Source organism: Microtus ochrogaster, unplaced genomic scaffold, assembly GCF_000317375.1.
Source record: "Microtus ochrogaster isolate Prairie Vole_2 unplaced genomic scaffold, MicOch1.0 UNK40, whole genome shotgun sequence".
Taxonomy (NCBI): Eukaryota; Metazoa; Chordata; class Mammalia; order Rodentia; family Cricetidae; genus Microtus; species Microtus ochrogaster.
The window spans coordinates 89,849-115,015 of record NW_004949138.1 but is presented as its reverse complement, the minus strand read 5'-3'; the positions used below and the strand labels follow the sequence as shown (position 1 = coordinate 115,015).

At 39.0% G+C, this 25,167-nt stretch overlaps 1 protein-coding gene across 4 annotated transcripts in view; it reads left to right on the top strand.

Moving 5' to 3' along the window:
- Positions 1–25,167, top strand: part of Tbc1d5 (TBC1 domain family member 5) — a 449,388-nt gene that overhangs the window by 353,468 nt on the left and 70,753 nt on the right. For 3 of the 4 annotated variants that reach the window (XM_013354327.2, XM_026790054.1, XM_026790053.1), the window contains 3 exons: positions 5,494–5,579; positions 13,928–14,238; positions 18,309–18,374. In XM_013354327.2, the coding sequence (XP_013209781.1) occupies positions 5,494–5,579; positions 13,928–14,238; positions 18,309–18,374 (463 nt within the window). The remainder of the gene's footprint in view (positions 1–5,493; positions 5,580–13,927; positions 14,239–18,308; positions 18,375–25,167) is intronic. The other variant, XM_026790055.1, reaches the window with a different exon arrangement.

Here is a 25,167-nt window from a genome sequence, read left to right as displayed (position 1 = left end):
AGAGAGAGAGAGAGAGAGAGAGAGAGAGAGACTAAATATATAAATATTATCTTTTCAGGCTACATAATGTTACTTTAATGTGTCTATTTCCAGGACTGACCATTTGGTAGTGGATAATTAATTTCTGTGCTCTTTACTGATTCTTGTTCAGGTTATGTTTACATAACCAATTTTTGTGAGACTTTATGGGTATAGTTTCTCTGACATTAAGGAGATACAGTCTCACAACAAACTTCCTTTTCCTCAGGTTCTTATAGTCTTTTCATCCCCTCTTCCACAAAGATCCCTGAGGATGTAGGAGTTGTGTTATATATGTATCAGTTAGGACTTGGCTCCCCAACTCTGCATTTTAATAGGTTGTAGGTTTATGTAATGATTTCCATCTGTTTCAAAGAGTTTTCTTTTTTTTTTCTGAGTTCTTCAGCCTGCTTTATTTTTATTTATTTATTTATTAAAGATTTCCGTCTCTTCCCCGCCACCACCTCCCATTTCCCTCCCCCTCCCCCAATCACTACACTTACCTGTGAATATAAGGACAAGTAGAAGAATGTTGTTAGGTATTACGCTCATTGAGTAAAGTGGTGGTCAGAAATTTTCAGCAACCAGCATTCACCAGTGTTGAATAGTTAGCTAGGCTTCTAATGTTACACTCAAAATCAGTAACCCAGATCACCACCACGAGACATACTCCAATGCAAAAACAAAGAGTCTTTCTTGCAAGTTAATTTGGGTCCCGTCTGACCTAAGCAGCAGCAGCAGCAGCAGAAACAGCACAGAAGAGAGCCCAGAGGTGAACAAAGGAGAAGAGGCTTGGGGAGCTTGTGATTGGCTGTCCCTATGATATAAGGGGGCTTTCCAGGCCTGAGGAGAATTCCAAGCTTCCAGGGGTTCATTGATTGTTCGGTTTTCCCTGCTCAGGGATTGGCTGGTTTTGTGTGGGACAGAGATGACTCAGATTTTGGGGCCAAACTGTTTCTTTCATTGATTCTTTTTACCTTTTTGACCCTAATTTTGGGACCAGGGCAAATATCTTTGGCTCTAGGTTCGGAGACTCTGGTCCCATTTTCAGGGTGTGTTTCTTTCACTGGGGTGGGGTTTAGAGCTGAGCCTTTCAGGATCTGTGTAGGGTTACAGATGAGAGGTTTTCTGGGGCCTGGCTCTCTCACTAGTATAAGACATGCTTTTGTTATGCCTAAATCCGCAAAGTCCCCAAAAGCCAACAAGGAGACCGAGTCCCATATGTAAAAGCAAAGAGCCTTTATTTTATGCAGGTTTGCAAACTCGGTCTCTCTGCCTGTCCAATATATTGGAATATCCGGAGAGCCCTGAGCTCAGTTAGAGTTGGGTTTTTGTAGTAGTAAAGATGGGGGTGAGGGGTTTCTGAGGTTCACGACCCATGGTTGGCTGACATTTGTCTAGGGGTGTCCCGGTGAGTGTGCTGGAAGGTGATCCTATCTACAGTGGGTTGGAACATTAGGCATTTTCTTTGGATGGTCTGTTCTTGGGTGGTGCTCAGGTAATCTTAGTTTGTGGTCCTTTCTGCAACCAGGTATTACTTCAGGGTAAACTACTGAGACTCAGGCCTCCATTAAACTTATCGATGGCTGAGTCCTACACTGGCAGGTGATAATGGTTGAAAGTAAAGAACTTCCTTTGGCTGATCTGTTCATATTTAGCTTATCATGGCTGGCTCCTACAGTTTCCTTCTTGTTGAGCAGTTCTTCAGTTTGATTAGAGAGCTGTTGGTTATAGCTAAGGTGTGTGTGCCACTACTGCACTCCTCGGGTTACGGCACCATGCTGGTCATTGTGCTTCCTAGGCATCATGGCTGGGTAGGACTATTGGCTATTTCTCTCCTTTGGAAGCTTCAGGTACCATGAAACCTAGTCCTTGATGAGGAGGCTTTCAGGTCAGATCCAGCTTGGGTTCCTCTGAGTCTTGTGTCTGAAGTACATAGCGCCTTCAGCAAGAGGGACTCACCTTCACCTCTGGGATCAACCAAGCAGAAGTGTATGATGTTTTGGAACAACCCTGGCCAACAGCCCAAAAGAGGATTTCACATTCCTGGTGTTGGGGTTTTGATAGCTAGTTTATGGCTCTTGGGAGGAAAGATTTCATTTAAACTATGTAAACAGAGTCTTACATGTATTATAGGTATTTTTTGGTAGACAGTTAATAGCATACTTACAGTTTTTCAAACATCTTTACTGTATACTCCTTTCTCCCATCCCTATGTAAATCTTCTCTGCTTTTCCTGTTTATCCCTTCAGATCTCTTGAACCCTGCTGTTCCCCATTCTTTTGCCCCTCCCCCAACTCCCACAATGGTTACTTTTTACTTTCCTATTTTCTCCAGTTACTACTCCCTCACAGCTGAAGATTTGGAGCTAGGAACATCAGCTGAGAGAGAACATACATTTGCCTTTCTGTGTCTAGTTTATTAATTCAGTTTTTGTTTGTATATGTAAGAGTATTCCAAAAATGTCTTGATTTTAGAAAACACATTAAAAGCAGATAAACTAATAATTAAAGGGGAAAAACAGAAGTAAATTACAAAACTACAGCAATGAATTTTACTGTGTTAAAGTACCCATGCTCTTTTTGCTGCTGATGTACATACACTGATGTTTGCAGCTATGCAGTGGTTTTTAGTTGTGTCAGATGTACAGTTCTCTGCTTGCTCAATTAGCACAAGCTACATGTGGTGTTCAGTGTTTGAAGTGTGACTTGAAACATGTCTTAAGTGTGAAATATAAAATTGGATTTCAAAGACTTTCCCTAAATAAAGAATGAAAAGTATTTCATTAATAAATTTCTCCATGGTTGCATCTACTTTTATTTGTTTCGTGTGTGTGTGTGTGTGTTTAAATGTTTATGTTAGATAATTTTTAATTATCAATGAACTTTTGGTCTTGTGGCCCACCTTATATTTTTTCATAGTGCTTGTTCAGATTATCTATATGTGTGTGTTTATATGTTAGAAATAACACCATCTTAACAGGAAACCTTTTTAATAACTTTGAAGAATAATTCCTTTTTTGGTATTTCATATGTTATTATTCCATATCAGCATTATCTTTTGACTTTTTTGATGTTGGCCCCAGCGTTGCAGTCCTTTAAACTACCTCCCTTTGACCCTAGCAGGGCTTCTAGGAGTTCAGTAGGCTCCAGTCAGATTGTTGTTTCTAGTCATGGCCTTGAGTGCTTAAATAGAGCAGCACTTCATGTCTTTTTTTTTTTTTTTTTTAGTTTTTCGAGACAGGGTTTCTCTGTAGCTTTGGAGCCTGTCCTGGAACTAGCTCTTGTAGACCAGGCTGGCCTCGAAATCACAGAGATCCGCCTGCCTCTGCCTCCCGAGTGCTGAGATTAAAGGCGTGCGCCACCACCGCCCAGCTAGCACTTCATGTCTTTATAAAGAAGTTCATTTCAGGAAACTGCTCCATGGGATTGCTCTTTTATTATTTTCTGACAAAAGTAACATGATCCTTTTTTAGTTTGTTGAAAGTCAGAATAGAAAAGCCTTTTATATTAACAAAAACAAAATGCTTTTCCAGGCACAGAGAATAAGAAACAGAATCAGTCATGAATTATAGTCTTGTAGAAGTCACTTTTTAAAATAGGTCATGAGTGGACTATCAGTCTGTCAAGGGCTTTAACCTCTATTTTATTTTCCGTTATACTTGGGTCCAGGTTGTTATCAGCTACCAATGTAATTCCTAGACAGAGAAAAGTTACAGTTAGATGTAATAGTATGGTCACCATGGAAGCATCTGTTTTCTTCATCAAGGCAATTCAGATTTTATTATTACAGATCTGTGTTGAATACCAAACCAGTGAGATAGTAACTGTAGCTAAATCATAGGACTGCCATTTCTGCCAGATGATTAGGGTTACCTTGGAAGAGCTATGAACAGGTTGAGCTGTGGAAATACTCTCAACAGAAGAGAAAAGATCTGTCTGTCATAGCTAGTGAGACGCAGCGTGTTAGCTTGATGAATCTCGAACTATTTAACCTTAACAGTTATATTCCTTCTCCACCCCACACCAGCATACAAGCGCATCAGCGTTTCAGAATTATGTCTCCAAGGGATATCTAAGTGTATCAGTAATTTCCTATTAAGATAAAATTCAGCTATGTTGTGTCTAACTAGATCTTTCAGAAAAGAGTGCATGCTCTATTTTAAAGACCTAGGTATTCCCTAAATTAAATGCCTGGGTGGACAGTAGAAAACATTTAGAAGTTTATAAAACATTTAATGGGAATGTGTACAATTTAACATGTTAGACATTGTGCTATGCATTTAATTTATGGCATAAATATATTAAAATTTTGTAAAATGTAAGTATGTTTCTATTTGTGAGGAGGTTGGTCCATTTAAATAATTAATATAGTTTAAACAGTAGCTGCAAATTTAAGTGGACACACTAAACCTAACGATTTTATTTCGTCACTCCGTAAATAAAAATAAATGAAGTAGGATCAAGACCCAGTGCCATTGTCCTTGGCTTCATGTTCTGGCTTTGTGGGAGCCTAGCCAGTTTGGATGTTCACCTTCCTAGGCCAGGATGGAGGGGGGAGAACTTTGGACTTTCTATAGGGCAGGGAACCCCGACTGCTCTTCAGACTGGAGAGGGAGGGGGAGAGGAGTAGGGGGAGGGAGAGAGGAGTGGGGGAAGAGGGAGGGAAATGGGAGGCTGGGAGTAGGTGGAAATTTTTTTTTCTTCAATAAAAATAAATAAGTAAAATAAAAATAAATGGCAGAAAGGAGCAGTTTTTACTTTCACTAGTCAGTTTAATGGTCATCCTAATATTTCCATTGCTGACATATTTTGGGCACTTATTAAACTCATAAATTAGATAACCTAGAAATTGTTAACTTTAAAAGAATTTATTTTGGGTCGGGCAGTGGTGGCGCAAGCCTTTAATCCCAGCACTCGGAAGGCAGAGGCAAGTGAGTTCAAGGTCAGCCTGGCTCCAGAGCAAGTTCCAGGACAGGTTCCAAAGCTACAAAGAAACCCTGTCTCAAAAAACCAAATAATAATAATAATTAATAATAATTCATTTTGGGAGGAGGATTCAGTATGCCATCTAGTGGATATACTGAGTTTTCTGAGCATCAAATATTCATAATTATTTTTTTTCCTCCAAAGTTCAGTTTTCTGGACACCTTGTCCCTTAGCCTTTTTTGATTGTTCATGCTTGTGTTAACTTTACTATAATTTTGATATATTTTATCTCAATTTTGAAAATTATATTTGAAAGTAACTAAAAGCATCAAAACCAGTCTAATGACAGTGATATATTTGAGCAACCACACGCATTAAAAATAAGATATGTTTAGATGTTTTTCAGTTTTGATTAGCCAATAAAGAACCAATTGAAACAGAAGCATGTTAATTATTATGTCTTATTATATATGTATAGAACATTTAAATGGTCACCTTATTCATTTCTGTCTTTTTATTTTAATTTATTGTATTTATTTTTCTTTAGAGAAATCCAAGGCCTGTAACTTATCAGTTCCACCCCAATTTAGATTACTACAAGGCACGGGGAGCAGACCTTATGAATAAAAGCCGGTAAGTCCCTTCCCATAGACAGTATCAGAAGTCATCAAGAATTTTTATGTATTTCATGAGGATTATTTTCTAGATTTAGCATGCCAAGACTGGTGTGTAATGAATCTTTGTTAAATAAATTTCCTAAGTTCTTTTCGGCATCATAAAACATATTTTTGTTAACAGTGGTAATATGAATTAATACAAGCACTATAGTAATCTGTATGGAGTGTCCTCAGACCACTAAAACTAGATCTACCTCATGACGTACCTGTACCACTCCTGAGCATTTACCACCTGCAGGGCTCCAGAACATCATGCCACTGAGATACTTGCCTATCCATATTTATTGTATAATTACTTATAATGTTAAGTTATGGACCTAACCTAATTGTCTAACAACATATAGGTGGATAAATAAAATGTTGCATGTATATACAATTAAATTTTTTTTTTTAGCCACAGAAGGGCTGGGAAAAGGGAGAAGAGGGCAGTATGGGGGGAATATACTCAACATATAGCATATACTTGCATGGGAAATGTCCTTTTATAACACAGTATCATGTACAATGAATACATACTATGAAATGAAATTTTTAAAATATACCAAAAGAATACATTTTTAAGTTTTCAGCGTCATTTTTCCAGTACTAATAAACCTGAATAGTTTCTACTTGGTGTAATCTCTTTCTGGATCTTCACTGTTGAATGAAAAGAGGCAGTTCTATGATATATTTTTAAATTATTTCAGTAACAAAATTAAAATTGCATTTCCCAGTTGGCTTTAGCACTACAAAATAAGCTTATAAATGCATCCTTTGTGATCGGCGATTGCACACACATAACTCTTAAGGGTCACTGTAGGAATAAAAACATTCAAATCATACTTTTAAAAGAAATTAACATTGGCATAAAGGGTTGATGAACAGTTCTGTTTTTTCATAATACTATACTTAGATGTCTCAAGAGTTAACTTGTCAAACCAGAACCATTTCAAATTAGAATGCAATTTCAGAGTTTACTCTAGAAAACAATGTTAGCAATGATAAATGCTGCCAAATTGTCCAAATTTTTTTTCTTAAACATTTTCCTGAGTGTTAACTTTTCTTGAGAATTCCAGCAGACTAAATATATATTTATAGAGTGCATACATACGGCATGTTCTGCATTAAAACAACTGCCACTTAGGAAATGGTAGCTTAAGAGCTGGGGAAATGTACAAAAGGCTGACTTTTAAACTTAAACCTGAACCTTTTATTACAACAGTAGAAACAGAGAAACACTACTACTACAAAATTATTCAGCTTTGAAATTATGAGACCAGTGTCATAGCCCATGAGACTTATCTGGAGCTCTGTTCTATTTATTCATTTTGTCTAAGTCTTGTTTCACAACTAGTAACTAGTTCATTTAATTCAACAAATTTTACTGAATGTTGGATATGATTATTTAAGCATAGAGGCACCTGTATAACAGTCATATTCAAACCCCTGCCCTAAGGAATCTTACTAACCATCTATTTAAATTTCTTCCTCTTTATGCCAGGTATTTAGTTTTTGTATGTTTAAAAGGTAAATATTAGATTCACTTGTTACATAAGGTCTTTTTATCTGAAGACCCTTCTGATTCTTGCCCACTAGACTATCTTTCATGAAACAGCCAAAGAAATCTCGGCTTACAGCAGTTCATATTATACTTTTGCCCTCCAGAGTTTTCCTTTTGCCGTCAGTTATCCAGTCTTGTGAATAAGTGTGCCACTGTCTCCCACCCTCCCCTTGTCTCCACTCGTAGGTCACAGACACACTGGTCTCTCATTCTTACCTCAGCTTAGAGTGTTTGTACTCTGACTCCCGAGCTGCCGAGCGCTGCTCCCACCTGACCTTGCCAGGGAGAGCCCTGCCTGGTACCACCTTCCAAAGGACACTCTTTATTGTCAGGCCGTCTTCTCTCTGCCTGCTGTTCCGGTATCTTTTGAGAGTTCATCCTTTTAAAGTATCATCATCCTTCCTGGCATCTGTCACTTTTTGCCCAAGATCTTCTAAAGCAACTGAGATCAGCTGTTACCCACTCATATCAGCTGGCAAGTGAGACTTGCTATAGGGAAAACACTCAACAGATACTCACTGTAGGTTATGTTTATACCCTAGTTCCAACATCTTTCTCCCACAAATGAAATATACTATGTATCCTCTCTTTTCTGTCCTTCTGGTTTTATTTTATCTATTTATTCTGTTGTTCTGTGTGTGTGTGTGTGTGTGTGTGTGTGTGTGTGTACACACTGATTTTTTTAACACACTTCTTTGTAAGCATACTGAGATTCTTATACAAAGAATCATGATGAATAGAAGAAAGATTTTTTATCATCTCTTTTGAAATGTTAGGAATTTTTTGGATTTGTTATTTATTTTGTGTCTCTTGTGTGCCTGTGTGAGTCTGTGTGCCCACAGAAGTCAGAAGAGAACTTCAGGCTCCCTAGAAATGAACCATAGGCAGTGTGAGCCATCATGTTGGGTGTTGGGAACTGAACCCAGGTCCTCTGCAAAAAGAATGTGCTCTTAATCATTGCACCATTTCTACAGCCTTTCTTTTGCAATTTTAATGCTTAAAATTGAATCTGGGTTCATTTTAAATGTCATTCTTTTTAAATAGCTCAGGAACTATTGGAACCTGATGGCTGCTTGGGGAAAGAGTTGGTTTTCTTCAGGGACAGTTCCTAAGAGTGTACCTATCCTCTCGTCGGTGGCCCTTCATGTAGACCATATACTGGTGCCACTAAGTGCACTCAGTGAATCAAAAAGACAGGAACACATGAAATTGGGAGGAAATGGTGGTGCAGATGTACGAGAAAGAAGTGCAAGAGAAGGAATAGGGTAGGGTTGATTAAAACATTATATATTAAATTATCAATAAAAATATTAAGTACTAGCTTAAATGTTAGAATTATCTTTAAAGAGTTTGTAAATGCAAATAAAGACATTACAACAATATAAAATAGTATTATCTGGCAACTAACTGTCTTAAATTTCCAAAGCAGTTGATGTGCAGAAGAATAAAATAAATAAATATGAGCTATAACTCATATCTACTCATAGTAGATGAGTGATAACAAACTAGCAATGTACAGGAATGCAAAGCAGAGGTTGTCTCTACACCAAAAACAAGTTTCTGGATTTTTTTCACTTAAAAGTAATATAATTTTTAATTTGCATACAAGGTGTTAAGTAGCATTAAGGCATTTTTGGGAACAGTGTGAAAGGCTTCCTTTCCTCCTCGTCCCCTACCCCTTTGCTCTCCCTAACCTCTTGTAAGCTCTCCTACTCCATCTCGTCCCCTCATGTCCCCGTCCTTTTGCCCACCCGTGTTCTTCCTCATCACTTTCTTTTATCCTCTCTTTGCCTTTTTAAGACTCTGACCTGCATTTACACACCCACATAAACACAGAACCCACAGTCGCGTTACAGACGAGGATCCAGGTAGGAGACAGAGCATTCAGGTTTTTGTCTCTCTAAGTTTTGGTCACCTTTCTTAGTATTTTACCTTCCAGATACATCCATTTTCCTGCAGATTTTAGTTTTCTTTAAGGCTTCATAAAATTTCATCTTGCACATGCACCACATCTTCACTACTTGTTGGTCTGCTGATGGTTCCATTTGCTGTCATGCAAAGAGCAGTAGTGAACAGGGATGCCCACATAGCTCTGTGGTTGGGTGGAGTCCCTTGTCTCTGCCCAGGAGTGATAGATCTGGGCCATAGGATGCTTCTGTGTGAATTTTTTGAGAAAGTTATATACTGATTCTCTGTCCTGATTTCCATAATAGTTGTTCTAATTTGCCCTCTCCCACCGTTAGTTGCCAGATCTCTGGCGGGTGCCATTCTGACTGAGGTGAGGTGGTACCTCAAAGTAGCTTTATTTGCATTTCCCTGATAACTAGAGATGTCGAACACTTTTTAAAATATTTATTGGCCATTTGTATTTCTTCTTTTGAGAACTCCTCTTCATTTCTTACTACATTTGTTGACTGGCAGTTTGGGGGTTTCAATGTTCACTATTTTTAATTTTTAAATTTTATTGTATGTGTATGGTGTTTATGTGCATGTTGTCTGTACCACATTTATGGCTAGTACCTGTAGAGGACAAAAGAGGATGTCAGATCCCTTAGAACTGGAGTTACAGAGGTTGTGACCCACTGTGTGTGTGCTGGAAATTGAACCTGGGTCACTAACCCTAATGTGACTTTTTAATGAATCATAGTCACTATTTAAACTCTATCCAGGTCCAACTAATTGACAAAAAAAAATTAAAAGTTGTCTAAACCAAACAATTTTTCCAATTTGTAGTTTTTGTAATACTTTTAAAAAGTTAGAATATTTTCACACTTTATTCTTCGGATAATTCTATTTTTACTCAAAAAATAACATAAGCATAGATAGCCATCTGAAAATGTAAGATGTACCTACACAACAATTGTGTCAATAGACTTAGGAAAAGTGAGAGTGGAAATGTCATCCGATGAGAATATATACCTTTAAATGTTCTTATTGGAAAGACAGAAGACGAAGAATGAGTGAGTAAATGAGCAACTGAATGAACAAACCAAGCATTCAACCTTGGGAAAGGGAACAGTAGTAGAAAGAAATAATAATAATAATAATAATAATAATAATAATAATAATAATTGCAGGTGTGAATGCAGGGGAAGGGAATACTTTAAAATAAATTGAGAATAAACCTTTCAAAAATATAAACAAGAATCTAAAGAAATTGTGCTAAAGTTATTGCAGTAACCAAAGTTTTCTTGGCTTTTAGAGGTCTTTTTTAGGGTGTTTTGTTTGTTTGGCTTTTGTTTAAAGCTTTAGATGCTGGGTCATGACTGTGCCACTTAAGAGGATGAAGGTTCTAGCTCTCTTTCAACTGTGTGGGCAATGGGGAAGGTTGGAAGGCACCAGAGTCACACAGTTCCAGATAGTCCAGTCAGAGCTGAATTAGGATGAACGTGTTTCAGAGAGATTCTTGTTTCTTCAGGAAATGCCATGTTGCTGGAAAAGTCTAGCAGTCTAAGCACTCGGCACTGTTAGAGTATCTCTTGTGTTCTGCTGTCTTTCTAACTGTAGACAACACCCGTGGAGATTTCAGTCACGTGGATGTGGTTAATCATCGTCTTGTTAACTCCAGATTCATTCCTCTGGCTGTTTATTTCCACACTGCCCATTACACTGCGTTACCAGCCCCCACTGTCCTTCCAACCTGACAACTACAGTGATTGCCATGACTAGTACACTCCACAGCCGCACAGCCACAAATACTGTGGCAGGGTATTTATTACTTCAGGTGGAGGGTATTGCTACTTGATCCCACACTAAATTGAATAACTTTGTAACAACTGTCATGCCTTGAAAACAAGCCGTGGAAAACAGGCTTTTCCTAGAAGTACATGGTTTGCTATTACTCACATCTTAAAAAGTGCTCACCTTCAAGAGTTGTTTTAAAAAGAAAATATGCTCCTAGTTCTGAGTGGTAGATGAAAAGTGCGTTTTTTAAAAAGACAAAAACATTTAAAAAGAAGCTCATCTCTTTAAAAGCTATTCAGATGAAAAGAAAAATCTCTCAGCACAAGCTTGATCTATATGTTTTTGTGGTTATTAGTAGTAATGAAGGTACATTAGCCACACTCTCTTGATAGTGCTGGAGCTGTTTCTTAGTACTTGTATCAGCATATAAATTTCACAACTGGCAATATGGGAATTTGACTAGTACATTTTTGTTTATATAAAGGGGTAACAACATTATAAACTTCTTCATATATTTGAGTTATGGATCTTGATTTGCACACAAGCAAGACTGAAATGCAGCTGAACATGGCAGCCATTCTTGTGCCTCACTAACTAGGCATAGGCCTGTGTTCAGGCTGCTGAACCTCTGCAGTCTAGAACTGACGAGTCCTTTTTATTTCATTCATTGTTTGTATTCAGTCAACATGGATTGAGAAGGTGTGTAGAAATTGAGTATGTCCTGCTTCATTAGGAAGCTACTAAAAGCTGAAAAGCAAGTATACCTACTGTATAGCCTCACTTCCACAAAATATGAAACTTGATACAAGAGGGATCATTTGAATTAATTTTATTAAATTATTTTTACACTGCATTGACTTATAAGTAAATGAATCTTCTTTTATCACCCTTTTAAATTTGATTAGTTCTTCTCCAGTGCAATGTAAGCCCTCAAGGACCCAGCTGGTGCCATTAGAGAAAACTTTGTGGAAGGGGGAAGCATGGCAGTGTTTCCTCTTTATCCCAGAACTGAGTGACAGCAGTCCACCACGCATGTAGCTGCACTGGAGAAGGGAAAGGCAAAGTGACTAGACTTCAGGACAATAGCCCTGAGCTACAATACAGACTGAATCATCTAGGAAGTAATGTTTCATAGAACAAATATTGATTTGTTCTCTCTCTTTGCCAGACACATTTATAAACCAGATCCTAGAAAACCATGGAAAGCAAGGAAGATAGTGTGAGATTCCACAAAACAAGTTTAACTCATACACATATGTATATAGTTTTTGTATTAATGTGATTTGGATATAAAATATCTCCATGTGTCTAGCTTGGTCCTTGACTGGTATATCCAGCCATTGAGAGGTAACTGAATCATGAGGGCTCCTTCTTATTCGGTGTGTTAATCATTCATAGATTCCTAATATGTGGTGTAGGATGTGTTGCTTTCATTGGTTGAATAAAGAGACTGCTTTGGCCTTTTGATACAGCAGACTTAGGTAGGCGGAGTAGACAGAACAGAATGCTGGGAGAAAGGAGGCAGGCAGGGACAGCTGCCATGAAGCTGCCAGGTCAGATATGCTAAATCTTTCCCGGTAAGCCACGACCTTGTGGTGACATATAGATTATTAAAAATGGGTTGAATCAAGATGTGAGAGTTAGCCAATAAGAGGCTAGAAATAATGGGCCAGGCAGTAATTTAATTAATACAATTTCCATGTTGTTATTTCGGGGGATAAGCTAGCCGGGCGGTAGGACGCAGACCGCTCCCCCTCCTACTACAAACATGATGACATGATTGGAAGATGACAGCAGGAAGTAGCACATTGTTGGAGATAATAGATTCTTAGGGTTTCATGCTGAACTCTTCATGTCTCAGTCTCTCTACTCACTAGGAAGTCAGCAGCTCTGTTCTGCAGGCTCCCAACCATGGTGAGTCTGCCTTGTCTTGAGTCTCAAAGGAATGGAACCAGCTACCTGTTGACTTAAACCCTGAGCCAAAATAAATATGTCAGTGGTGGCAGGGACAGAAGCTCAGCACCATATTGTCACCCTCAGCAGCCTTAACTTTAGAGATCACAACTCAGGTAAAGCTGAATCTTTGTCTTCAGGCCAGAAAAGAATTTCAGAAAAAGCCAGTATGAGATGGAGTTGGGGTTTATTAAAAGAGAGATTTCCATATAGATGTTAAGTCTAGTGATAAAAGATAAGGTAAAGAAAGACACACTTCAGAGTATGGGCAGGCTTCTCAAAGAAGAGCTCTGGTTTGTTAAAAAAAAAAAAACATTTGTGCTGTGAATTTAATCAGGGTGGTTAAGAGAAAAAGAGTCACTCTGGAGAAGAATAAGGCATGCTCATCAGTAGGGCATGAGTTTCAAGGGGAGGGTTGTAATTAAGGGTCTCAGCATTAGCCATATGGACTGTGTTAGTGGCTCTCACAGTACAGCTCACAAACTGGTCAGGAGCTTCCATCTGTCCTGTCTGTGGTTGACGGACGGTTTACATGTGGCTGCAGAGATGCCTTGGATGGGTTATCATCTGACAAAGTAAAATCAAGAGTCCTAGAAAATTACAAGTTTGTACTTAGGAAAAGAGAAAGCTGCTTAGAAAATGGTATGCATCCTTGATTTTTAGCTGCTGGAGGCATCAAGCAAGCGTAGGGCAAAGGCGTTTTTCCTTCCTATGTCCTAATCTCCCTTCTTTCTGTCGTACCCCACTTCCTTAAGTTATTGTCAGGTATGCTGCTCAGCTAAGAAAGTCAGCCTAACACATAGTTCTTTTTAATAGTCGTGTGTCTGCTTGAACAGCGGCAGCCTTAGAAGCTAGCACGGTGTTGGCGTGTAGTGTGTCCTGTGGAAGGAAAGAATGCTGAGGCTCATTTCCATAACCACATTACTGTTCTGTGGTCACTTAGGTCTGTACTTCTTTACATAGCTGACTTAGTAAACAGCTTTTCCCAGGACTAGACAAGTTGTTTTTATTTCAGGGGAATGTGCGAAATGGCATTATCCTCCAAGTTAGATGTTTTTCCACTTCATTTGATGTTCCCTTTTTTTTGTTTTTCCACTTCATTTGATGTTCCCTTTTTCATCTCAAAGGACCAATGCCAGAGGTGCTCCCCTGAATATACACAAGGTCTCCACCAGCCTGATTAACTTTGGAAGAAAGTTGATTTCCCCAGCCTCGGTTCCAGGCAGTATGGGTGGCCCTGTGCCCGGGAGCAACAGCAGCAGCTCTTTCTTTGCTGCCATCCCCACCTCTGAGGAAGCCCCAAGGCATCATGTGCAGCAGCAGCGGCAGCAGCAGCGGCAGCAACAGCAGCAGCAACAGCAGCAGCGGCAGCAACAGCAGCAGCAACAGCAGCAGCGGCTGATGAAATCTGAAAGCATGCCTGTACAGTTGAACAAAGGTAGGAAACAATTTCAGTAAATCCAAAGAACCTGAAGATTTTCTCACTTGCCTTTGAGAAACCAAGATCCCAGAAGCAGAAATCCATAAAAACTTAGTTTTTAAAAAGTCTGTTGTATGTGATCCTTTTTAACTTAGAAGTTAGATACTGTATTCTTGATTAAGAAGGTATTTGACAACATATTGTCACAGTGTGGTTTCTATTTCTGTCATATAGGTGCCTGTCTTATATGATGGCATGAACTGTCTCAGCATACAGCTCATCAGTTGACTGTGTAGGAAATGCGTTCAGAAGACTCTTAGTTACCTGGGCTGTATGGAGTAGTCACAGCATTCACAGTGAGGCAGTGATTTAGAGCAGAGTTTGTGGTCGCTCATGTCATCCACCTGTTTGATTGCTAAGGACTACATATGAATCTTTTCTTTGGGGGGGGGGTTTGAGAGAGGGTTTCTCTGTGGTTTTGGAGCCTGTCCTGGAACTCCCTTGGTAGACCAGGCTGGCCTCGAACTCACAGAGATCTGCCTGCCTCTGCCTCCCAAATGCTGGGATTACAGGCGTGCGCCACCACCGCCCGGCCTACATATGAATCTTGAGGGGGAAAAAAGGCTGAACAAGATCGTAAGCAGCCAGAATAAGCATTCAAGTCCATGTACTAAATGATATAGCCATAGACTGGGTATAAGAGCAGGTAAACCCAAGGAATGATGGAGCCCATGGACCTCGTTTGCTGAGGAAGGCGCTGTCCTGAGCACTCTGGCTGCTCCCACTTGTTTCAGGGCCTGTCCATTACTCCCTTCTCTGCCCTCAGAGAGCCTTATACATTCTTACTTAGAGCCTTCACCCTTATTTTTCATGCTAGGACCCTCTTTTCCTAGCAAATTAGAAACAACTATATTTCTTTTTCCCTGTGGAATATTGACTGTACACTGGAAGTAAGAAATAGAAACACAGCGGCAAAAGCTGCACAGAAGCACAACAGTTTGTGGCCATTCTGTCCAGTAAACATCCTGACTAAAACTTGAGTCATATCTTACAGGAATAACTTTGTTAATGGCAGCATTTAGTACTTAGTGGTATCAATAACAATGGTGATTCAACACAAACAAAATTACAACCGTATGCTTTGTTTAAGGTTATCACATACAAAATTATTGTAAAGGTTTTACAAATTGGAATTTAAATTGGCTTTAGTCCCTGGTGATAGACACCATGTTCATGTGCACACACATATGTACATCTGAAGCCCTCCATTGCTCATGTGCACACACAAATGTACATCTGAAGCCCTCCATTGCTCATGTGTACACATGTATGTACATCTGAAGCCTTCCATTGCTAATATGCACACACAAATGTACATCTGAAGCCCTCCATTGCTGTCATCATGTTAGTTTTTCTGTTTTTTTTCTATGTGAAATACTAAGTTTTATATGTTTAGTATTTAAGGCATATTAGAATATTCAGTTTACCTTCTATGAGAATGTCTCATTTAAAATTACATTCTTCTCATTTTCATATAGAACTGTCGCACATGATTTAAAGAAAAGGAGACATCAAATCATTAGCATGTTGAAAATGTGTTTTAATGCCAAGAGACATGCCCACTTTCAGAATGGAAATGAATGTTATTTTATATGTCTCTTAATTGTACTGTTTTATTGTTGAAAACAAATATGATTTCAATATTGCTTTGATAACAAGCTTTAGTCTGTTGTAATTCTAACTGACGGCAGGCAAATGAGTCAGAGAATCTCTTAATGCTTTAGCTTAAATTTTCTGAGAAACCAAGCCAAATGACTATAGAAATATAAAGTTGTATCTCTAAGGAAATGTCAAGTATTAATATCACATAAGTGAGAAAGGAAGTGCGTGGAGATGGAACAATTGGTGAAAACTAACTTAACTCCCCAGTTGTCAGGAGACAGCAGAGGTTCAGCTCCCTGTTGGAAAGAGTATCACTGACGCATCTGTAACTGCTCCCTGGTCTAAAGGAATGGCCCTTGCTTTTCATTTGTTTGACTGTTTGTTTGTTTGTTTGTTTGTTTGGTGTTTTGTTTTGTTGGTTGTTGTTTTAACAGCTCTTCTAGTTTGTTCTGGGCTCATTATTCCCACGTCAGTATCCACCCCCCCCCCCAAAACCTTGTCATGTAACCCCCCCCCCCAAAACCTTGTCATGTACAGAGATAGAGAAAACTGCTGACCTCAGGACCTTCCTCTAGTCACCTTCTCGTAAACCCTAAACAACCCCTGAAGCGCTGACTGTTTGATCACCTAAAACAATATTTCTGCACTGATGCCTAGGAAGTCTGCAAGCTCAGAAAACCTTTGGTGCTTTGGGTGACAATTATATCATTAACTTTACGTTGAAAGAGCACTCCTCCAACATTGGCCTGTGGTGCCAGTTTCCCACAGACACTGCTGTGCTGTCCTCACAGGCAGCTCTTGAACACAGCAACCTGTCTGCAGTCTAATGCTGTATAGAACCATCCACCTCATGCCTTTGAGGAGAGATAATGTGATTGTTTGTAAAGATGAAAACATTGTGACTTTTATAGACCATGGTTATTTGTAATTGTTAAATGGAAGTTGTGTTGCCCAGACCCATGCATGTGCATCTTAAAGTGCATGGTGTAGTTTGTGTAGCCACCGAAGAAAAAGGCTCCAGAGCTAGTCCTTCATCCTCTCAGTAAGATTAACATTAAAGTGAATCTCCATATCTACATAGACTGCAAGAGATCTTTGAAAATCTTTGTAGCAAGATGGGTAGCTTGTATAAACTCGAAAAGCCCACCCTTTATCAGTCAGCTTAGTTAACTGTATTAAGAAAAGTCAGGTTGTAACCATTTCTACTTTAAGACTTCTTTGGAATATATTCCTGTGAACAAATTTTATTTTGGAGATAGGCAAACATTTGTTTGTTCTTTTAGTTGATAGAAATTATGTAATGTCACCATGAGATCTTGCTGCAAATCACAGTGCATTAGGTCACCAGAACACTAAGGGATATTAATTCCTTTAAAGTCAATTTTTATTCGTATACTAATATAATAATATGTACTATGTAATAATATAATAGTATAAATATAATATATAATAATATATAGTGTATAGTATATTAATTAGTAATCTTATATATTAGTAAATTTATATATACTAGTAGTGTGTGTGTGTGTGTGTGTGTGTGTGTGTGTGTGTATGAAATAGAAAAACTAAAGATTATACCTGGGATATCTAGTGGTGCCTTTCAAAAGACTTGAATCCTTTTACTTAGGTAGCTCCAAATAACCTTCAGACACTGCTGCCTCCAGGGCGTTATTCTGAAGATGCTCTTTGTTGAACACTGCTACCCCAGAAAGAAACAAAAAAAAGCTCAAAACCCAGTGTCTGTGTGCCTCCACTCTTGGTGGCACCTCTTTCATGCTCCTTTTTTTCCTTGTCTGGGTCACTAAAATGTGCTCTCCCCACCCCTCTGCTTCCTTTCTGTGTTTACAACTGTTCCTTTTTGATTTGAGCATGTACTGTGGTTCTAATTTGTAATGAAATATTGCCTATAAAAGGATGTTAAGTTAAAGCTATGCAGTTCACAGATACATTTGTAAACGCATGTGGTAAGTTTGAAATTAGAGCTTATGTAAATCTTAGGAATTTGCTTCAAAGTTCAGCTTAAAGTATTTCCTGATGTAGAAAGAAATCAGTTTCAAAAGAATACCTTTTAATAAATGATGTATAATTCCATTTGAATAAGTCTTTATGTTTTAAAGATTCACACTAACATTTGTCATATCATAAAATCTATTCAGAAATCTTGTGATCATTGCGGTTTCCTGATCCTAGTGTAGTTGGAGCTTGTGTATTTTCCCTTTAGCCAAAACAGGAGAGAATCTTCATAGGGAAACACCATGTTAGCAACATTATTTACTTTATTCTTGTTTCCTAAACTTTCACTATATTGCCTGTTCTGTATTTTTAGTAATTTCATCGTAAATTTATTACAACATTTAGTATGAAAAACAAAAGATTCTTTATTTTCCTTTTATGGTATCTAATTATTTTTCTCTTATGAAATCTAGGCGACGTAGTTACAGGAAGCAGTGCTCAGATCTCTGTTCCTGTCCAGGCTCTAACTGACCTCCAAGGTACAGTTGCCACAACCTGCCTTCTCTTCCTCCGTCCTCCCTCTCCCTCTCCCTCTCTCTCTCCCTCTCATTTGTTGGCACCTGCTACACCACCCTACCCAGACGACCTTTATTGTCACAGCCCTCTCCCAAAACCCATGTTTCTGGCCTTATCTTCCATTCTGCTACCATAGTTTGGCCACTGAGTGGCACTGTTGTGTAAAACAAAAGTCCCTCTCAGGGCCTACCTTAGTGGCATCCAGCTCTGATGTGAGTTTTCTTTGTTTGCAAAATATGATTCAACATATGTTTGAAGTCCTTTTTGCCATTATGCTTTGTAGGCTAGCTGCATAGAAGGGATTTTTGTTATCGAATAGGTTCTCTGTGACAATATTTGACAAATTTGTTCTAAGATTTGTTTCTAATGCTGATTACCCATATAATATACCTAAAAATTACAACCAGCCTTTTTTACAACATGTTTTTGAAATAAGTATTAGATATTAAAATAATATTAAAACTTTTGTTGTCCATTTTAACCAGTGTAGCCAGCCACCATAATGAGGGAGTGATAGTGGTTTGCAGTCAGAGTGAACACTGTAATCTTAGCCATGTATTTGATTTAAGAAATACAAAAAGGTACTTCATTTTTCAGTACTTTGAGATTTTAAGCATAAATGTCTAAGATTGATCCACTGATCTTTTTTTACTTTTTTACTTTATACCTTTTTGTTGAAATAAAGAGAAATTTTGACTTAAAGAGTCCTTCACAAATTCAGTGCAAAAAACGGAAATAATACAGTATTAATTAAAACTTGTACCATGTTTTGCTTACTTTAAAATATTCATACAATAAGGAAATTATATTTGTATTAAAATACTATCCATTATTCCTTTTTCTTTAACTAAGATTCTGTATTCAGTGATATTTATTCACGTTTATCCAACGAGTATTGGTTAAGTGCCTGCTCTGTGCCACACTATTTCTGTTGGTCCTTTGGTTTCCCGCAGTATCACCAGCTTTGTGGATATTACCTTTGCTTAAATGGTCAGTCAAGCCAACTCAGTTGGGAACTAGCCCTTTTTCTGAGTGTGTACAGAGTTCCCTTTGCCACCACACTCTTGACAGAAAGTGTGTCAGTCTGATGACACATGGATTCTTAACCAGTGGTGATGAACCTTGGGAGGGCAACACAAGGAAATGACCCCTGCATCTCCTGAACTAGATAAGTAACTTGTATTTTCCTAACATATTTTCTGAACAGTATGAACAGAAGACTCGACAATGTCTGTCCATGCTGAAAAGCAGCAAAGTAATAAAGAAAATGAAGAAATGAATTTCAAACTTTCAATGATCATTGACTTCATTTAGTAGTATAATAGTTATGTGGTTTTTTTATCTTTTAAAAATTATTTATTTTTATTAATTTTTTTTGGAAAAATATTTTTATTTTGAAGTGATTATCAATTACAGATAGCTTCTGGGTTAGGGATGGGGACCTGTGTCCACTTTTCCTTTTAACTCTAGGACCCCATACATGCAGACCTGTGCAGGTTCTGTGTGCGTGAATCACTGTGAGTTTACAAGAGCTTTGATAGTATTTATTTAGAGGACCTTGTTTCCTTGGTGTCATCCATCCCCTCTGACTCTCCCAGGAATATATAAATGGGTTCATGATTTAAAGCAATAAATAATGTTTAGAAAATTATTAGGAAGCTTTTTTTATATTTTGCATTATAAATTGCAGTAACAAAAGCAACACTTACTACTGCAAAATTTGTTTTTGGAAGATTTAATTGTAACTGGAGGTTTTTCTTCCTCCTGCCAGTTTTCAAATAACCACTCTGAGGCTTGATATTAATTACAAAGTGTTTGGCCTATTACCTTAGGCTTATTATTAACTAGCTCTTACAACTTAAATTAACCCATTTCTGTTCTGTATTTTACCACAAGTCTCATGACTTGTTACCTCATATCTTGCTTCTCCGGAGGCTCCTCACTCCCTGACTCTGCCCTTTTTCTCCCTGTACTTTCCACTTGGATTTCCCGCCTAGCTGTATTCTGCCTGGCTGTTGGCCAAATCAGCTTCCTTAATAACCCATGGTAATAATATTCACAGCATACAAAAGGGCATCCCACACCATTTAGTTACATATATTTCTTTTAAATTGATTTAGATTTTTCATTACCATAAACATCTTTAAAGTTTTTATTTTTGTGTATATTTATGCCTTATATATTGACATCTACATATACATAACACCCAAGGAGATATTATTACAGTACTTATTAGGCTACTTTTAAATTTAAAAGGAGAACATCTCCCTGGCTAGGTAGCCACTGTTCATAGTCCTAAGGTCAAACCAAAACACATGTGACATTCAGCAGTTCCAGTTAGTCAAAGATATTAAATGCAGCATGGGAAAAGCCCTCCACTTTCTTCTGCCAACCCTGCTGCCATCCCATCTCTCCTGGAGCAGCCTTCATTAGGTTTCATATGGTTGCTTCTAGGAGAAAGTTGGGGAGGAAGATGGGAGTCACATTAATTTGATAAGAGCTCACTTGTTTGTGGACTTGTGGTGGACTTGGGGACCACCACAATGAAATGATAACTGAAATGTCCAAGGGTGGGTGGCAAGCAGAAAATTAATAGGACAAGAAGAAGGAAGCCAAGTCAGTTGGAGTAGAACCCAGTAAAGATAGCAACAGAAGAGATAAGACTTTAAAACAAGGTGCTATATCAAGTACTCTAGCTACTGTTGGGAGTGATGAGTGGTGAGCTTGAGGTCGACAACCAGCTCCACTGTGTTCAGCATAATTGTTATAAAACAACCAAATGTCTTAGCTTGAAAATGTGATTTTATGAAATACTTGTTCCAGAAATAAATGAGTGTCTCGTTCAGGGTTTTTTTTTTTGTTTTTGTTTTTTTTTTTGTTTTTTTTTTTTTGGTTTGAGGTGTTTTGTTTTGTCAACTTGACAAAAAAAGTTACATGAGAAAAGAAACCTTTTTATATGAGAAAATGCTTCCAACAGCTGCCTGTAGGCAAGTTTGTAGTCCATTTTCTTGATTGATGTTTAATATAGATAGGCTCACCCATGCTGGGAGTGCACTGCCATCCTTAGGCAGGCAGTCCTGAGTTATATAAGAAAGCAGGCTGAGCAAGCAATAGCAATACAGAGTAAGTCAGTAAGCAGCACTCCTCCATGGCTTCTACTGCAGTTCCTGCCTCCACATTCCTAACTCTTGTCAGTTATGGAGTATGCGTTGTAAGCCCTTTCTTCCTCCTCAAGTTGCTTTTGGACATGACATTTTATTACAGTAATAGAAACACAAGTCAAGACAGAAATTGGTACCAGGTTTAGGTATTGTTTTGTTAACCCTAACTGTGTTCTGGGGAGGATTTTGGAAGGACTTTGGAACTGAACTAGAAAGACAGGTGTTCCCAGCACTGGGCCCCTGGAGCTGAAGAATAGTTACAATTGAGAAGAGACCAGAGCCACTAAAATGAAATGGTGCAGTATATACTTGTCAGATGAGGCTGAAGAGTCAAACACCTGTGCTTAGGATGAGACTAGAATTACTGAGGAAAACTATCTGGGAAGTGTTTCCTTGGGGTCAGCAGAAAGTTTTAGTCTAGAGCAGGCTAAGACTGAACCTTGGGCTAGCAGCTAGACTAGGTACTTATGCAAGAGACTCCCAGGCAATGCTGATTCTGAAGGTAAAAAGGAGTCATGGAGAGCAGTTGGGGTTGGGCACTGGGGAACGTGCAGCCTCTATTGCAATTAGAAGCTCCAGAACTAAAGCGGTAGTGGAAAGAGGTTGAGGTTTGGCACCTTTCTAGAGAAAGTCCATTAAAAAAAAAAAAAAAAGAGCCCAAGAGAAGCTATTGGTGGTGAAGGTGCAATCCAGTTGCAGTGGAAACTCCAGCAATTTGATGTACCGGTACTCTGGGACAGCCACCAAGATGTGGAGTGGAGCCAGCCTGAGTCTACAAGGCAAGGTACATGTGTTGTGGGGTGGCAGAGCCAGGGAGGTGGAGCTGCCTAGGTCTTCGGTACCCAGAAGATAATGAGTGTCAGGCATCAGTCATTTCTCAGTTGGAGTTTAGTTTTGCTTTGTTTTAATTGTGACTGTTTCCTGGTTCTTTCCTCTTGGTAAGAAATATATCAATGCTTTCTTATATTTTATAGAGGCCCTGAGAGGCTTTTTTGTAATTTTTAGAGAGACTTGGAGCTTTGAAAGAGACTTTGGATGTTTTAAAGAGAGTGAACATTTAAAGTATTTGAATTTTAAAAGAAGGTGAGTTTCAAAAGTTGGAATGTTTTATATTATGTGTTAGTATCAGTGTGGTGTCTTAGGGACAATGAGCCAGGAGAGATTGTAGTTCAAGAGTGATGTCTTCGTGTGTCACATTGACAGGGGTTCAGTTGTGCTGGGATTTGTTGGTTTGACAATTTGACACAAGATGGATTCATTTGAGAGGGGTGAATTTCAGTTGAGAAAATGCCTCCATGAAATTAGCCGTAAGCACACCTGTGGGAGCATTCCATTGATCAGTGTAGATGGCCACAGCCCATTATGCGTTGTATTACCTCTGGGGAAGTTTTACTGGAGTTATTAAGAAAACTAACTCAGCACGCCTTGAAAAGCAAACCAAGAAGCAGCATTGTTTGTTTTTGAGACAGGGCCTCACTAAGTAGCCTTGGCTAGCCTCAAATTTCCCTTGACCTAGAACTCACAGCAATCTCCCTATCTCTGCTTCCTGGGTGTAGGGATTAATGGCGTGCACCACCGTGCCAGGTCTTGATCGTTCTATCCTCGTTTTCTTGTACCAGATCGGCTACATTTCATACAGGTCTCATTAGGGAAGTAGGATAGTGCAGCTTTGCCCAGCATGATCCATCCATACAGTCCAGCCATAGTCCAAGTCCAAGCTGTACCACTGCCTTCCAGGTGAATTGGGTCAGTTACTGAACCACTTGTTTGTAACAGGAGAATAAAAGCAGCCACTTGAATTACTTACAGATGTTGTCCTGGTACCTGTTCCATAAAACCAGTTCGTGGCTGGGCTCAAGCAGTGATGATAATGGAAGCCTCACAGACTTGCCTGGTTCTCAGGATCCGATAGTGGAGGAGCTTTCTGTTCAAGGAAAACTGCAATAAAGCAACACTTCTATATTTAATTGTTCTGATATTCTAGACAGTTTTTTTCCCTTCAAACTAGTACCCAATCCAACAGTGTTTCCAGGGTCTTGGTGGAGTATAAGCTGTTTCCACTCACTCTCCTGGCATTAAGATCCATGTCTTTAATGAGTACATATTAGCCTCTTGGCTTCATGTCATTCAGCCGTGCAGGGAACACATGCTTCCAGTGTTCTCCTCGACACTGTAAAAAGTCACACAAAGGCAGGCAGCTCCGAGGTATCTCCCTCCTAGCCTCTCAACTGTATTGCTTCTGTGTGTTCATCTCATGTCTGGACTCGGATACACGATGCTGGATTTTAGGGTACTTTTGTTTGCTGGTGCTTTTACCAAACAGAGACAATTCCAAACCAAACAAAGATGATCAGAATCTCTGCAGGCAATAATTGCCTGAGATGGCCAGGTTACAGTTTACAGTCTACAGTTTTCTGTATCTTTTGTGCCATTTAAGACTTTAAGCATATCTACACATTAGAGTACTACTCAGTAGTAAAAAAAAAAAATGACATCTTGAATTTTGTATGCAAATGGATGGAAATAGAAAACACTCTCCTGAACGAGATAACTCAAACCCAAAAATATGAATATGAACCTTTGTCCAGCAACTAATGGTGATAGAGACAGAGACCCACATCGGGGCACGGGACTGAGCTCCCAAGGTCTAGTTGAAGAGCAGGAGGGAGAATATGAGCAAAGAAATCATGACCAGGAGGGGTTGGTCCACCCACTGAGACAGTGTGCAGGACTGGAACTAAATGAGCATGGGATCAAACTGGACCCTCTGAATGTGGCTGACAATTGGGGCAGACTGAGAAGCCAATGATAATGCCACTGGGATTTTTTTCTACTGCATGTACTGGCTTTTTGGGATCCTAGTCTATTTGGATGCATATCTTCCTAGGCCTGGATGAAGGAGGGAGGGCCTTGGACTTCCCACAGGGCAGGGTACCCTGCCCTCCTTTAGGACTGGAGGGGGAGGGGGCAAGGTGGGGGGAGCAGCGGGAGGGAAGTGGGAGGAGAGGAGGAAGTGGAAATTTTGAATGGCATTATTTATAAAGTAATTTTAAAAAGACTTTAAGTGAAGTTTGAACGCCACCTGGTGGGAAGATATTTGAGACCCAGGCTAAAGTCCCAATCCTAGGCTGAAAATAAACCCTGTGGACCAGGATAGAAATTACATTAAACAACAACAACAACAAACAAATAAACAAAAAATACAGATAAAACAGCTTTGACAAATGTGCTAAAACAGACAGGTCATTGTACTCTTGAACTCATGGAGGTTGTGGTTAACTACATAAGACCTGCACAAGAAAAAGCATGAATGCAGGAGCACAAAAGTCACCTTTGTAAGAGGAGCTATTAGCAGATGATGCCTGCTGGTGGAAGGGAAGTCAGTTTTCTCCAGAGGTAGAGTAGCTCCTGATAGACTATGTTCCCAGTGAATGGCTCCACACTCATGTGCATGTGGGCAGCATTAACTGGATTCAGTGAGGGAGGGACAATAAATTTAAAAGTACATGGAATTGGGAGGAGGATGTACATGGATACAGATCTGGGGAGCCATAGGGGAGAGACGGTTTGAATATGATCCTACCATATTGTACAT